The sequence below is a fragment of the Melanotaenia boesemani genome, chromosome 14, assembly GCF_017639745.1.
Source record: "Melanotaenia boesemani isolate fMelBoe1 chromosome 14, fMelBoe1.pri, whole genome shotgun sequence".
NCBI lineage: Eukaryota > Metazoa > Chordata > Actinopteri > Atheriniformes > Melanotaeniidae > Melanotaenia > Melanotaenia boesemani.
Window position 1 is genome coordinate 2129420 of NC_055695.1, and position 16823 is coordinate 2146242.

The following is a 16823-nucleotide window of genomic DNA, read 5'->3' on the forward strand; positions in this document are numbered from 1 at the left end:
GGAGGAAGAGGTGGGAGGTCAAAGCTGAGACGTTACCTGTCGGCTCTGTGTCCGTGACTGTGAGAAAGACAAGACAGTGGTTTGATTTCATCAGTCACACCCCTCAGTCCTGATTACAGACCACCAACAAACTCATTTACCTGGTTTATGGTAAACACACAACCAACCAGCCTCATCAAAACTGGAGCTGAGACCCCGTTTGTAATGTTTATATTTCAGAATAAAGTTGGGAAATTCTGTAAACTGTGAAATATAAAGACTGGAGGGATTTCTATCAAGAACACGTTGCAGAGCCTCAGAAGTAAAACTGGACGCAGGCTCAGAAACGGAGGTCGTGGTTTTTGGTAATTATAAAAACAACAATGATACACACACACACACACATGGAAACATGGAAAAGAGATAAAATTCCTGGGAGTGATCCTAGATAATAAGCTTCGCATCAGACACAAGTTCTGGATTATAAATCACTTTATACACTTCATTGTTCATTAATACCCAACGTGCTGTATGGAGGTCTGGAGCAACAATTATAAAATAAACTTTATTAATATGACAACAGAGAGCAGTCTGTGTTATAGATATATGTAAAGATATCCATATATAAAGATATGATAATAGAACAGTACAGAAACGGTCTGGAATGAAGAGGTTTTTATATAAACTGATTATTATTATTATTTTTACTGCATCATTGTAAATAATTATTGTAAACATACAGCTCACATAAACATAATAATATCATTATTATATTGTCACTATTATTATACCGTTGTTGTTGGTTCAATTATTATTATTATTGTATAACTATATTTGTATAAATTGTACTAGTGACTGTACTGAGTTCAGTTATTATTACTATTATTTTAGTATATGATGATGTAATGCTGAGAAGCTGATGATGACATAATGACTAAGTTACCAGGGTGGGAAGCTCCCACCCACTCCTTTTCAACTTTAATGGTTTTTATTTCTATTTTTTTTTACTGTGTTCAAATAATTTTTTTCAATCAATCGACTGACCGACTGACGGACCGATCAATCAATCGATTAATCAACCAATCTCTAGTTTCCATCATCTACAGAACGTAAATAGTGGAAAAAAGGAAAAAGATGCATCAATAATGGTTTAATAAACAGGTTTTTAACCAGCTGATCCATCTTAGAATGTTTGTAAATCAGAAATCTGTTTTTACATTTTACATAAATGTCCCAACTCTTGCTGGACTGACGTTGTAAAGACTTAACAGTTAGTAAAATAAGCAAAAAATGATCATTTTTCCTGAAATGTAGAGCAGCACACAATTAATATCTTTTATGTCAGATCTTCACTCTGATCTGGAATCAGACTGATCCTGGTAGCCTCCAGTCTGGAGTACCAACCTCCAGCCTGCAGTACCAACCTCCAGCCTGCAGTACCAACCTCCAGCCTCCAGTACCAACCTCCAGTCTGCAGTACCAACCTCCAGCCTCCAGCCTGCAGTACCAACCTCCAGTCTGCAGTACCAACCTCCAGCCTCCAGCCTGCAGTACGAACCTCCAGTCTGCAGTACCAACCTCCAGCCTGCAGCACCAACCTCCAGTCTGCAGTACCAACCTCCAGTCTGCAGTACCAACCTCCAGCCTCCAGTACCAACCTCCAGTACCAGCCTCCAGTCTGCAGTACCAGCCTCCAGTCTGCAGTACCAACCTCCAGCCTGCAGTTTCAACCTCCAGCCTGCAGTTTCAACCTCCAGCCTGCAGTTTCAACCTTCAGTCTGCAGTACCAACCTCCAGTCTGCAGTACCAACCTCCAGTCTGCAGTACCAACCTCCAGCCTGCAGTACCAACCTCCAGCCTGCAGTACCAACCTCCAGCCTCCAGCCTCCAGTACCAGCCTCCAGTCTGCAGTACCAACCTTCAGCCTGCAGTACCAACCTCCAGCCTGCAGTACCAACCTCCAGCCTCCAGTACCAGCCTTCAGTCTGCAGAACCAACCTCCAGCCTGCAGTACCAACCTCCAGCCTGCATTACCAGCCTCCAGTCTGCAGTACTAACCTCCAGTCTGCAGTACTAACCTCCAGTCTGCAGTACCAGCCTCCAGTCTGCAGTACCGTCCTCTGCCACATGATGGCAACGCTGCCTCAGTCAGCAGATCGAGCTTTCAGGTCAGTGTCAGGACACTGATGGATTTCCTATTCAGATCAGGATTAATGCTCTTTTTGGCTGCTGCGCCTCACACAGTTGATGATGTTGTCATGGAAATGGCCTAAGGGTTCAGTTAAGGAGAGGGCTGTTACCACGGAAACAGCATCATATTGGCAGGATGTAAGAAGCATCCTTCAAAGAGAAGTGGAGCTAAATTCAACCTTTTTTTTAATCTGGTCATGGACTTAAAACATCAGTCCGTCAGGAAGGGGAAATATTAAAAATCCCGGCTCTCCTGCTCAGTAATCAGTCTGTCCAGATAAGAGGGTTATCGTTGAGTGACATTCAGAGCAATCCCTGCATCTTCATCAGCTCACACACTCATCATCATTACCATCATCATCATCATCATCATCAGTGGTTTCACACACATCCATGTTAAAATCTGCAGGACACATTGTCCTCCTGGACTCTAAACTGATATTTATTACAGGACATGCTTCCTCTCACCGCACCAGATGTCTCATTACACCAGATGTCTCATTACAACAGGTACCTTATTGCACCAGGTGTCTAATTATACCAGGTGTCTCATTAAACCAGGTGTCTAATTATACCAGGTGTCTTATTACACCAGGTGTCTCATTATACCAGGTGTCTCATTAAACCAGGTGTCTCATTACACCAGGTGTCTCATTATACCAGGTGTCTCATTAAACCAGGTGTCTCATTACACCAGGTATCTCATTATACCAGGTGTCTCATTAAACCAGGTGTCTCATAACACCAGGTGTCTCATTACACCAGGTGTCTCATTACACCAGGTATCTTATTATACCAGGTGTCTCACCGCACCAGGTGTCTCATTACACCAGGTGTCTCATTACACCAGGTGTCTCACCGCACCAGGTGTCTCATTACACCAGGTGTCTCACCACACCAGGTGTCTCGTTACACCAGGTGTCTCATTACAACAGGTATCTTATTACACCAGGTGTCTCATTACACCAGGTGTCTCACCACACCAGCTGTCTCATTACACCAGGTGTCTCATTACACCAGGTGTCTCACCGCACCAGGTGTCTCATTACACCAGGTGTCTCACCACACCAGGTGTCTCGTTACACCAGGTGTCTCATTACAACAGGTATCTTATTACACCAGGTGTCTCATTACACCAGGTGTCTCACCACACCAGCTGTCTCATTACACCAGGTGTCTCACCGCACCAGGTGTCTCATTACACCAGGTATCTTATTACACCAGGTGTCTCATAACACCAGGTGTCTCATTACACCAGGTGTCTCATTACACCAGGTATCTTATTATACCAGGTGTCTCATTATACAAGGTATCTTATTACACCAGGTGTCTCATTACACCAGGTATCTCATTACACCAGGTGTCTCACCGCACCAGGTATCTCATTACACCAGGTGTCTCAATAAACCAGGTGTCACATTACACCAGGTGTCTCACCGCACCAGGTGTCTCATTAAACCAGGTATCTTATTATACCAGTCTCTCATTATACCAGGTATCTCATTACACCAGGTCTCTCATTACACCAGGTGTCTCATTACACCAGATATCTCATTACACCAGGTATCTTATTATACCAGGTGTCTCATTAAACCAGGTGTCTCACCGCACCAGGTGTCTCATTACACCAGGTGTCTCACCGCACCAGGTGTCTCATTACACCTGGTGTCTCACCGCACCAGGTGTCTCATTACACAAGGTATCTTATTATACCAGGTGTCTCATTATACCAGGTATCTTATTACACCAGGTGTCTCATTACACCAGGTGTCTCATTATACCAGGTATCTTATTATACCAGGTGTCTCATTATACCAGGTGTCTCATTATACCAGGTATCTTATTATACCAGGTGTCTCATTATACCAGGTATCTTATTACACCAGGTGTCTCATTACACCAGGTATCTTATTACACCAGGTGTCTCATTACACCAAGTGTCTCACCGCACCAAGTGTCTCACCGCACCAGGTGTCTCATTACACAAGGTATCTTATTACACCAGGTGTCTCAATAAACCAGGTGTCTCATTACACCAGGTGTCTCATTACACCAGGTGTCTCATTATACCAGGTATCTTATTATACCAGGTGTCTCATTATACCAGGTGTCTCATTATATCAGGTATCTTATTATACCAGGTGTCTCATTATACCAGGTATCTGATTACACCAGGTGTCTCATTACACCAGGTATCTTATTACACCAGGTGTCTCATTACACCAGGTGTCTCATTATACCAGGTATCTTATTATACCAGGTGTCTCATTACACCAGGTATCTTATTACACCAGGTGTCTCATTACACCAGGTATCTTATTACACCAGGTGTCTCATTACACCAGGTGTCTCATTATACCAGGTATCTTATTATACCAGGTGTCTCATTATACCAGGTGTCTCATTATACCAGGTATCTTATTATACCAGGTGTCTCATTATACCAGGTATCTTATTACACCAGGTGTCTCATTACACCAGGTATCTTATTACACCAGGTGTCTCATTATACCAGGTATCTTATTACACCAGGTGTCTCATTACACCAGGTATCTTATTACACCAGGTGTCTCATTACACCAGGTGTCTCACCGCACCAGGTGTCTCATTAAACCAGGTATCTTATTATACCAGGTATCTTATTATACCAGGTCTCTCATTATACCAGGTATCTCATTACACCAGGTCTCTCATTACACCAGGTGTCTCATTACACCAGATATCTCATTACACCAGGTATCTTATTACACCAGGTGTCTCATTATACCAGGTATCTTATTACACCAGGTGTCTCATTACACCAGGTATCTTATTACACCAGGTGTCTCATTACACCAGGTGTCTCATTACACCAGGTGTCTCACCGCACCAGGTGTCTCATTAAACCAGGTATCTTATTATACCAGGTATCTTATTATACCAGGTCTCTCATTATACCAGGTATCTCATTACACCAGGTCTCTCATTACACCAGGTGTCTCATTACACCAGATATCTCATTACACCAGGTATCTTATTATACCAGGTGTCTCATTAAACCAGGTGTCTCACCGCACCAGGTGTCTCATTACAGCAGGTGTCTCACCGCACCAGGTATCTCATTACACCAGGTGTCTCATTATACCAGGTGTCTCAATAAACCAGGTATCTTATTATACCAGGTGTCTCATTAGAGCAGGTGTCTCACCGCACCAAGTGTCTCATTACACGAGGTATCTTATTATACCAGGTGTCTCATTATACCAGGTGTCTCATTATACCAGGTATCTTATTACACCAGGTGTCTCATTACACCAGGTATCTTATTATACCAGGTGTCTCATTAAACCAGGTGTCTCATTACACCAGGTGTCTCACCGCACCAGGTGTCTCATAACACCAGGTGTCTCAATAAACCAGGTGTCTCATTACACCAGGTGTCTCACCGCACCAGGTGTCTCATTACACCAGGTGTCTCATTATACCAGGTGTCTCAATAAACAAGGTATCTTATTATACCAGGTGTCTCATTACAGCAGGTGTCTCACCGCACCAAGTGTCTCATTACACGAGGTATCTCATTATACCAGGTGTCTCATTATACCAGGTGTTTCATTATACCACGTATCTTATTACACCAGGTGTCTCATTACACCAGGTGTCTCATTACACCAGGTATCTTATTATACCAGGTGTCTCATTAGACCAGGTGTCTCACCGCACCAGGTGTCTCATTACACCAGGTGTCTCAATAAACCAGGTGTCTCATTACACCAGGTGTCTCACCGCACCAGGTGTCTCATTACACCAGGTGTCTGACCGTATCAGGTGTCTCATTAAACCAGGTGTCTCATTACACCAGGTGTCTCATTATACCAGGTGTCTCATTAAACCAGGTGTTTCATTACACTAGGTGTCTCACCGCACCAGGTGTCTCATTACACCAGGTGTCTCATTATACCAGGTGTCTCATTAAACCAGGTGTCTAATTACACCAGGTGTCTCACCGCACCAGGTGTCTCATTACACCAGGTGTCTTATTATATCAGGTGTCTCATTACGCCAGGTATCTCATTACACCAGGTATCTTATTATGCCAGGTGTCTCATTAAACCAGGTGTTTCATTACATGTATCTTATTATACCAGGTATCTCATTACACCAGGTATCTTATTATACCAGGTATCTCATTACACCAGGTATCTTATTATACCAGGTGTCTCATTACACCAGGTATCTTATTATACCAGGTGTCTCATTACGCCAGGTATCCCATTACACCAGGTGTCTCACCTGCGAGCTGGAACGAAGGAGAAGTGTGCGGCCGTGTTGGGGGAGAAGTTGCGAGGGCTGTCCAACGGGCTGGTGCCTGAAGACAGAGAAGCGGGATCATCATCATCATCGCCATCAGGAGAATCCAACCTCAGACTTTTTAATAAACAGATAATGTTCATACAATCCATAAACTGTATTTCAGATCATTTACATGCTTTGTAGAACAAGTCAGTTCAGATTTTAACATCTTAATTCTGGTTTCTAACATGGTAGAAACTTTTCCACCAAACGGAAGTGTAAACAATCTGATATTTGTCTACTGCCCCCTGGTGGACGTCTACAATAATTCAGACATATCACATTGTAATAAACAGCACACGTACGTAAACTGACTGTTAGACTTTTTAAACACTGTTAAAGGGCAAAATAAAGACCAGATAAAAAAGAAAATTTTATTATCTGCCCATTTTTATTTGGTTCAGGATTTAAAGGTTAAGAATCTGCCTTTGATGAGCAGGAAGAGTCGTTATCTTTTCAGAGCTACCAAATATAACCACATTACAAGAGCCACTAGAGAGGACCCAGAATCAGAAACCCTACTGAGTTTAAGATAAGGCTTTAAATGAACTGCTTCGTATGTGGAGCTGGAGCAGACCAGCTCCAGACACCGAACCATCCAGCACTCCAGTCCAGATCTCCCTGACATGACTGGTTTGAAACAAATCAGATGTCTGGATGAAAGCAAAGAAACTCATAAAAATGTGATTTTGTAAATGGATTCAGGTAAAAAGCTTGTTTAGATCCAGACTAAATCATCGGTCACGTTCAGGTTGTTCCTTCAGGAGTTCTGAAAGGAAGGGAGAGATTTAAAGTGATGAAGATGAAGGATGGAGGTGGAGACGATGGACGCTCGAAGCCCGATGGAAGCTAACGGGAACTGAGCAGACAGATAAGAAGAGGAACTAATTTACCTTCATCCACAGGAGGATTAAGACATGTGACGTGGTCTGTTTTGGTCTGACCTTGTGCCAGCCACAAGGTCGGACGTTTGATCCCATAGGTCCGACTTCTAATTTTTTGTACAGGACCTGAACAGGACCTCAGTAAAACAGAGGTCATCACTGTTGGGAAAACTGACCTGCTGGCAGGATGCAGCAGTGCTGTTGGCCGTCCTTTATTAAACATCTTGGGGTTGTCTTTGATTTTTACCTTTGACAAGCAGGTCAGTGCAGTAGTCCAGTTTAGCTTTTATCATTTGAGGCTTTTATCTTTTCTAGACTGGACCGCTGCAACTTGCTTTATTCAGGGACTGACCAGTCTCTCCTCCACCGTCTACAGCTGGTCCAGAACTCATCTGCCCGCCTGTTAACAGGAACCAGACGGGATTGCTCCAGTTCTACGTTCCCTTCACTGGCTGCCTCTCTGTTAGAATTTCTTTTAAAATTTTACTTTTGACTTTTAAATGGTCTGACTCCTCCCTATCTGTCTGAGTTTCTGCACCATCACCGTCCTTGTAGAGCTCTGAGGTCAGAGGAAAACATGCGGTTAGGAGTTGCTAGGACTCGAGTCGGGGAGACAGAGCTTTTTCCTCAGCAGCAACTCCGGCCTGCAAGAACCCTGAATGATTTTAAATCTCTTTTTAAAAGCCATCTGTTTACACTGGCTTTTAACTCCAGAGTACGATCATCCGGCCAGGCTTTGTACCATCTTTTCTCTTTATTGTTGTTTTGATGTTTTTATGCATCGTTATTTTACCGGTGCAGCACTTTGGGTACCACTTGGTATGTGAAAGTGTTTTATAAATAAAGTTTGATTTGATTTGATTTGATTGATTAGTGAGGTCAATTCTGGTCCTGGTCCTGTGGTTTCGGGGGTCAATTCTGGTCCTGGTCCTGTGGTTTCGGGGGTCAATTCTGGTTCTGGTCCTGTGGTTTCGGGGGTCAATTCTGGTCCTGGTCCTGTGGTTTAGGGGGTCAGTTCTGGTCCTGGTCCTGTGGTTTAGGGGGTCAGTTCTGGTCTTGGTCCTGTGGTTTAGGGGGTCAATTCTGGTCCTGGTCCTGTGGTTTAGTGAGGTCAGTTCTGGTCCTGGTCCTGTGGTTTAGGGGGTCAGTTCTGGTCCTGGTCCTGTGGTTTAGGGGGTCAGTTCTGGTCCTGGTCCTGTGGTTTAGTGAGGTCAATTCTGGACCTGGTCCTGTGGTTTAGTGAGGTCAGTTCTGGTCCTGGTCCTGTGGTTTAGGGGGTCAATTCTGGTCTTGGTCCTGTGGTTTAGGAGGTCAGTTCTGGTCTTGGTCCTGTGGTTTAGGGGGTCAGTTCTGGTCCTGCTCCTGTGGTTTAGGGGGTCAGTTCTGGTCCTGGTCCTGTGGTTTAGTGAGGTCAGTTCTGGTCCTGGTCCTGTGGTTTAGGGGGTCAGTTCTGGTCTTGGTCCTGTGGTTTAGGGGGTCAGTTCTGGTCCAGGTCCTGTGGTTTAGGGGGTCAGTTCTGGTCCAGGTCCTGTGGTTTAGGGGGTCAGTTCTGGTCCAGGTCCTGTGGTTTAGGGGGTCAGTTCTGGTCTTGGTCCTGTGGTTTAGGGGGTCAGTTCTGGTCCTGGTCTTGGTCCTGTGGTTTAGGCGGTCAGATCTGGTCTTGGTCCTGTGGCTTAGGGGGTCAGTTCTGGTCTTGGTCCTGTGGTTTAGGGGGTCAGGGAACTGGTGGAGTTCATGTCCATCCTGCTAATCTGGATTTTTCCTGCTTCATCTCTTTAATAAAACTTGGTCTAATTTGGTCTTGATGCCAAAAAGGTTCTTAAATTAGCCAAACTGGCATTTTCAGAAATAGAACCAACAGTTTCAGAGAATCTAGATGCCGAGTAGAATATCAGCCCAGATCTGAAGAGTGTAAGTAGTTTTTGTTTAGGACCTGGTCTAACAAAACAAAATTAAAAACATGAAATGGTCCTTTACACATCGGGTGAAATGGAAGCTAATACCAGCGGCGTCCGCAGGTGGAGGACCAGCAGCTTCTACATCAGGTAAACAGCCGCGAGTGTGAAGCAGGACCCCATCCACTGATCGATAAACTATATGATGCTGATCAATCAGGATCGCTCTGATTAAACCAGAAACCGTCTTTTGTTCGAAGTCTGAAACGTAAAAATGTATTTTATTTATTTAACTTGAGAAATATTCACATTAAAAAGGTCAAAGCTAATGTAATCGGTCTAAAACAGTCAGGTTTTCAGTGGAAACGTAGCATCTTTTATCCTGAAACTGATCCGCAGTCAAACACCACCAATATAAATCTCAGTTCCTATAAAAATCACAATCCTTTCAAATTTCCGTCTGAATGTGGCTTTTTATCCCACAGAAGAGACGAGAGCGAGTGCTTCATGTCGTCAGCCTGGGTAATAAACCCAAAGCAGCGTCGCTGTCACATTATGAACAGTTTTTGCTGTAAACTGGAGTGACAGTGACCTACTTTACCAAAAACCAAGAAATATTCCTAACATGTAAATGTAATAGCTGCCTGGCTGCCTCCAGGGAAGGTGAGGCTGGGATAACAGCATGCAGCGAAATATCGGGAGGGGGGCGAGTGTGAAGCCTGAAGCTCGGCCGTCTTTCTTCATGTCCTTCATTACTGGAACAAAGACGAGCTGACGCAGCGCCGCCAATAGTCAGCCGACCGCCAGGAGACAGCTTCTGTCAGCCAGAAGGAGACCAAGTTGAATTTTTGTACATTTGTGATTATTAAAAACAAATCTCTCAGGTTTAACGTGTGTAGAGGACTCTAGGAACACAATTCACCGTCAGATTTTAAAAAACCTCCAGCCCTCATCAAGTGTGAAAATCCAGTAACTCCATCCTCTGATGATCAACATTACAGATCACAGAGTGTTTATCTACTGACCAGAAACTACGTCCATCCTTACTGCTTCCACAGGAATTCAGAGGGTCTGTAGAAGCCAGGTGGATAATGTCAAGGAGGAAAGACATCAGTCATGAACTTAGAGAAGAAGCTGGGGCTGTCCACCAGTCTGGGAAGGTTATCAGCTCATTTCCAGACTATCTGGAGTCCATCATTTTACAGACGTCCCAGCAAGTTCAGACCAAAGTAGATCTCCATCTCAGACTCTCCAGACCTCAGTTAGGACGTTAAACGATAAGTTCATGAAAGTCCAGTTAGAAAGAGACTGAACCAGTACGACTTGTTGGGAAGGTTGCAGGAGAAAAAAGAACATGGCAGCATAGCTTAGGCTGGCAAAGCTGCATCTGAACAAACCACCAGACTTCTGGAACCAGGTCCTCTGGACAGACCAGACCCCGAGTGGATGTTTGGTCCTTAAACACCTCATAGCAGCTGTAAGCACGGTGGTGGAGGGATGGTGGTCTGGACACCTCGCAGTCACTGATGAACCATGGAATCCTCTAGATAACAAAGTCTTCTGGAGTCAGATGTGAGTCCATCTGTCCGACACTAGAGCTGAAACTGTCTCATGCAGCAGGACGAAGATCCCAAACACAGCAGGTCTACATCAGAACCAGGTTCTGACCTGGTCCAAAGTCCCAACATCAACATGATGTTGTGCTGGGACATTCAGAGAGCTGCAGAAACTAAAGCGGCAAACATCAATGAGCTGAAGCAACGATGGAAAGAATGAGCAGAAGATTTGCTTTATGTCCTGATACGTCAGAGCTCAGACCAGATGCTGGTGACGCCGACCACGGCTGTAGACGTTTAAAGTTCAGAGAAGACGAATGAGGCGATAAGGTATGGAAAATGATGAAGATGGGAAATGGGTGATTTCTGCAGCCGTTTAACATTTAATAAAAGTCATTTTTAAAAAGAAGGACCCTCATCAGCCCTGCGGGATATTAGACTTTGAGGAATCTCCATTTCATTAACGGAACGGCTGCATGATGGAAACCACGAAGAGATTCATGATGAGGGTCGAGGGGAACAAGAGGGAAAAAAGCCATGAAAAGGTTTAACTTCCAGTGGTGAATATGAAGCAGCTGGACAGCGATGCCGTTCGGTTTCCATGGAGATGAGGTTAAACCTCCACAGCTTCCTGCGAAGGACTTTCTGAAGCCACAAAACGAAGTGAAGCAACATTAATTAGTGATTTCTAATTAGCAGCTTTCATTCCCACAGCAGCGTCTCAGACATGGAGACAGGACCGCGAGACGGATGGCGGCGTTACCATGGCAACACAGCAGCTCAAAGGATGAGAAAGAGGAAAGAAAGAGGGGATATCAAACCACAACATGAACCCAAACGAGCGACCACAGACGTTCCTGAATCGTCCACTGAGGACAGTTTGGTTTCATTCCCTGCAGAGAAAATGTTGAAAACAAGAAGACTCACTGAGCGTTATAAATAGCAGCGAAGGCTGTGGATTCATGCAGAAATCAGCCCAACATGAGACGATGTGAGATGACTCATTCCTTTTTAAGCTTCAGAACATGTTTTCATCGCCTCAGTCAGCAAACCCAAAATAACTTTCAGATTTAAACGGCCTCCAGATCCTCGTCGGCTTCCTTTGTCTCTTATTAGCTGCAGACATGAAGATGTGACAGGTTCCTTTTCACAGCAGAGTTCAGCCGAAAAGAGCAGAGAGGAAAGACAGAAGGACGGAGGGGATGGAGTTAACACTGGTTAACATACTGATAGAAGACTTGGTGGATCGGGACCGCCTTCTAGTACTGGGTCGTCCTCTTCATCAGGACCGCCTTCTAGTACCGGGTTGTCCTCTTCATCAGGTCCATCTTCTAGTACCGGGTCCTCCTCTTCATCAGGACCGCCTTCTAGTACCGGGTCGTCCTCTTCATCAGGACCGCCTTCTAGTATCAGGTCGTCCTCTTCAGTCCGCCTTCTAGTACCACGTCGTCCTCTTCATCAGGTCCACCTTCTAGTACCGGGTTGTCCTCTTCATCAGGTCCACCTTCTAGTACCGGGTCGTCCTCTTCATCAGGACCGCCTTCTAGTATCAGGTCGTCCTCTTCAGTCCGCCTTCTAGTACCACGTCGTCCTCTTCATCAGGTCCACCTTCTAGTACCGGGTTGTCCTCTTCATCAGGTCCACCTTCTAGTACCGGGTCGTCCTCTTCATCAGGTCCACCTTCTAGTACCGGGTTGTCCTCTTCATCAGGTCCACCTTCTAGTACCGGGTCAGACCTTTTTAATCCTGGTGTGATAGATGAAGCAGGTGGTGGAAACCTTCCTCAGAGGTTTTCTCCATATTAACATGACAGCATCACACAGTTGCTGCAGGTTTGTCGGCTGCATCCATGATGAGAATCTCCCGTTCCACCACATCCCAAAGCTGCTCTACTGGACTGAGATCTGGTGGCTGTGGAGGCCGTTGGAGTCCAGTGAACTCATCGTCATGTTCTAGAAAGCAGGTGGAGATGATCTGAGCTTTGTGACATGGTGCATTATCCTGCTGGAAGTAGCATCAGAAGATGCTCCACTGTGGTCATAAAGGGATGGACATGGTCAGCAACAATACTCAGGTAGGCTGTGCTGGTTAAACCAGGCCACGTTGGTACTAAGGGGCCCAACGTGGACCAAGAAAATCTCCCCCCACCATTACACCAGCAGCAGCCTGAAGCGTTGATCCAAGGCAGGATGGATCCATGTTTTCATGATGTTTCCAGCAGACTCTGAGCCGAGCATCTGAATGTGCATGATGACCAGGGCACGGACCAATAATTGTTAACGTTCTGACGGGGAAACTTTGCCCCCAGCTGCAGCTGAACATGTGAATGAGTGAATAAAGACGGTGGAGGAAGATCTTTTTGTTTGAGTAATTTCATTAAGAATCAAACTTGTGTGTTACAGAAAATCTAACGAAATACTGGCATCATGAGCAGAATGTTTCCTGTCTACACACATGGACAAAAGTGTTGGTTCCCTTCGATTAATGAAAGAAAAACTCACAATGGTCACCGAAATAACTTGAATCTGACAAAAGTAATAATAAATAAAAATTCTATGAAATTTAACTATTGAAAGTCAGACGTTGCTTTTCAACCATGCCTCAACAGAATTATTTAAAAAAATAAACTCATGAAACAGGCCTGGACAAATATGATGGTTCCCTTAACTTAATATTTAGTTGAACAACCTTTTGAGGCAACCACTGCAATCCATCGATTCCTGTAACTGTTAATGAGACTTCTGCACCTATCAGCAGGTATTTTGATCCACTCCTCATAAGCAAACTGCTCCAGTTGTCTCAGGTTTGAAGGGAGCCTTTTCCAGACGCCATGTTTCAGCTCCTTCCAAAGATGCTCAGTAGGATTTAGGTCAGGGCTCATAGAAGCCACTTTAGAATAGTCCATGTTTTCCTGAAATCTGGAGGAATCGTTGACTCTACGTCTCGGGGCACCATGATTGGCATCATATCTGTAATTAAAGCTGAAAGACCACACAGTCCAGTCTTTGCTTCAAACCTCAGACCAGAAACCCGGTTTTTACTCTCCAACTTTACTTTATAGTCCCCAACACGCCTCAGGTATCTCATTAACCCTTAAAACTCCAAACCCTTAAAACTGCATGTAGAAGCTGAACCCTTTTAATTCCAGCCAACATCCAGCCATGATGTTTCCAGGACAGCCTCAGCTGTCAGATCTGTTGTTACCAGAAGAAGAAAGCAGAATTTATTACTAACAGAACTTTGTAGAAATAACACACAGATCAACAGTGACCAAGCCTTTTCTAATCTCATCGTTCTCTCAAGTCTTGGCTTTCAGGAGAAAAAAAAATTGTTACTGAAACAAAAACAACAGAAACTATTTCCATGTTTCCACTTTTTCCTCATTTCCAGTTATTCCTGCTACTGTTTACCTGCTATCCTCACTAAACCATCTCCAGCTCAGCTGCTTTGTGGCGCCACCGTGCATCAGAAACGTCTTCTTGGCTTTATTCCAGCCATAGAGGAGCATTATTTTTCTTCTTTTCACACACACATACAACTTTCTGCTCACTGGTTGATCTTTGGCTGCTCCTGATTGGACGTTACCGTCAATCTAAGCTCTCTGATTGGTGGAAAGTCTGACAGGAAGTGGCTTCATCATCATGTCCAGGTCTAAATAGAGGTCTCTTAGCAACATAGTAGTGATGGTGATGTTTTTATGATGAAATGTGATAAATAATGCTGTTATCATGGATCACTCAATCTGAAGAAATTCAGCTGATGAAGGAATTCACAGGATCAGTTTCTTAGCTGATTGAAACCATCACTGCATTCAACCATCACAGGAAGTGCACATGCGTGTGCATGTTGTGTGGAGGTGCTACCTGTGTGTCCATGCAGAGGTGAGTGCGGTCGCGGCAGGGTGGGGGAGGTGCTGGACGTCACGATCAGGCTCTTCCTGTTGCTCGCTCGACAGCTGAGGACAAAACAGATTCAGGTCGGTGAGTCGGTCCTCACGCCTCACAGCAGCGTCCGTCAGACACACACACACACATTTCCATCAGACACACACACATTTCCACATCTGTCTACTCCAAGCAGCTGAAGGAAACGTCACATTTCAACCACACACATACTAAACGGTGACTACGGAAAGCCAGATGGGACATTTCCTGTCTGTTACAGATCTCTCCATGGAGACAAGCAGTAAATTAAATGAAGACTTAATCCAGTCTAAAGTCTGTGAAACCATCATCATTTTAACTACAGGAGCTCTGAGAGGACAAATCAAAAACTTCTAAGGGAAAGTTCCAGAAACGTGGAGGAGAGAAAAAGCTGATAAATTCAGCACTGAAACGGTTCGACTTCCTAACCTCCGAGATGACGGGTGTTTGTTTGCTGCTTGATCAACAGATTTTTCTGCCTGGTTGTTGACCTAGAATACCTCCAGATATTCAGGTCCAAATGGACCGGAGCAGAAGGACGGGTTCGATCATTAGTCACCATGACTGGTGTTTACATTTAACTCCAACTAGGGCTGCTATAGAGCTTTATCCTTGTACACAATTTACATCCCAGTGTTTAAAAATCTCCTCTAAAACACTGTAAATATTGAATTCAACATCATCAGCATAAAAAGACACCAGCAGGATGTAAGTAAGCTCAATGAAACGGATCTTCATCGTTTATTGTGAACTGGGGACCTGCACTCATATATTTAATAAAAACCAGTGTTTCCCGACCTTTTTATTAGAGGGACGGCCCAACTCCCACCGACCCTACAACATCAAGTTTATTTTATTTTCTATAATTACTTAATTAATATCTGATTTTTTTTTCGTTTAATTATTTTATATTAAAATATTATCTTTTTTATTATTATTTAGGTTATTTTAATTCTGCACCAGACCACAGCAGCAGTAATGTAAGGTTCCCTTTCCTCTACAACAGGTTTGTTCTTCTTTTATAAAAACTAAGCCTGGTTTTATTCGTCTCAGGTTGACATGTGATTGTCACGTCATGTCTCACTCACACAGGTGAGCTACACTCCCACCTGCAGACACAGGGTGCATGTTAGAAATCACTACATCAAACAACTGTAAAACAGACAAAAATATCTGGTTTGACATCAGATCTTATTTAATAATAAGAGCAGCTGGAGGAGGAGAAGCAGGTGGAGGATTTTCCTGTTCTTCATGTCCTTCAGGAAACACATAGAGCTGAACCATCAGTCTCCTCATCATTGTTGTCATTTCTGAGGCAAACTACTGATTAAAATAAACATTTAGCTTCTATCTCTTAACAATCTTAAACTAGCGAGATAGCTACTGCATACGCCTTGTCTCCATGCATTTTCCGGTTTTCCCTGAAACAACAACACGCATGTGCAGGAGAGGGGGGGTGAGCTTCACTCCGACCAGCAGACAGAGGCTACGAAGAAAAACCCACGCAGACGCTTAAAACGCTGCTGCTGTAGTTTATACTCGATGTTCACAATAGAAACATTTTTTATATCCCATGTAAAAGTTCTCAGGGTACATCGAGTATACTCGATATATCGCCCAGCCCTAACTCCAGGGGCTCAGCGTTTACTCAGAACAGAAGGAGATAACTTGCTCTATGCAAGGAAAAATGCCCCCACCTGGCTGGGATTGGCTCTGCATGGCCACACCTTCCTTACCTGCTTGGACCAATCGTTGCTGCTGCCTCTGCCAGGGCTAAAGGGCGCAGCATTGCCTTGTTCACTGGTAGCTGTGTTTGTTTGCTAGCTCGCCCACTTTCATCATGACTGACCTGAAAAGTGTTGGATTGTGTCCGACCTCTTAGTCTTGCTGAGGTCTAGACCTGCGGCTCTAAGGCTGTTTTGCTCTAAATTGTTAACTTTTGTTGTGTGGAGCATGGGCTAGAGTTAGGATGACTACATCTCCGCTGTACTTCTCTTGTTTGTTAGATTATTAGTTAGTGGTGCTGCTTCTGGTTGTAGTTTTGCTTTTGTGTTCAGTGCAGTC

The 16823-nt window shown here is 44.3% G+C and overlaps 1 protein-coding gene across 9 annotated transcripts in view; it reads right to left on the reverse strand.

Annotated features, from left to right (window-relative positions):
- Positions 1-16823, reverse strand: part of mast2 (microtubule associated serine/threonine kinase 2) — a 193746-nt gene that overhangs the window by 55226 nt on the left and 121697 nt on the right. For 7 of the 9 annotated variants that reach the window (XM_042006040.1, XM_042006037.1, XM_042006036.1 and 4 more), the window contains 3 exons: positions 14700-14791; positions 6442-6517; positions 37-57 (listed from right to left, as the gene is read on the reverse strand). In XM_042006040.1, coding sequence (XP_041861974.1) covers positions 37-57; positions 6442-6517; positions 14700-14791 — 189 coding nt within the window. The remainder of the gene's footprint in view (positions 1-36; positions 58-6441; positions 6518-14699; positions 14792-16823) is intronic. The other 2 variants (XM_042006038.1, XM_042006043.1) reach the window with 1 other exon arrangement.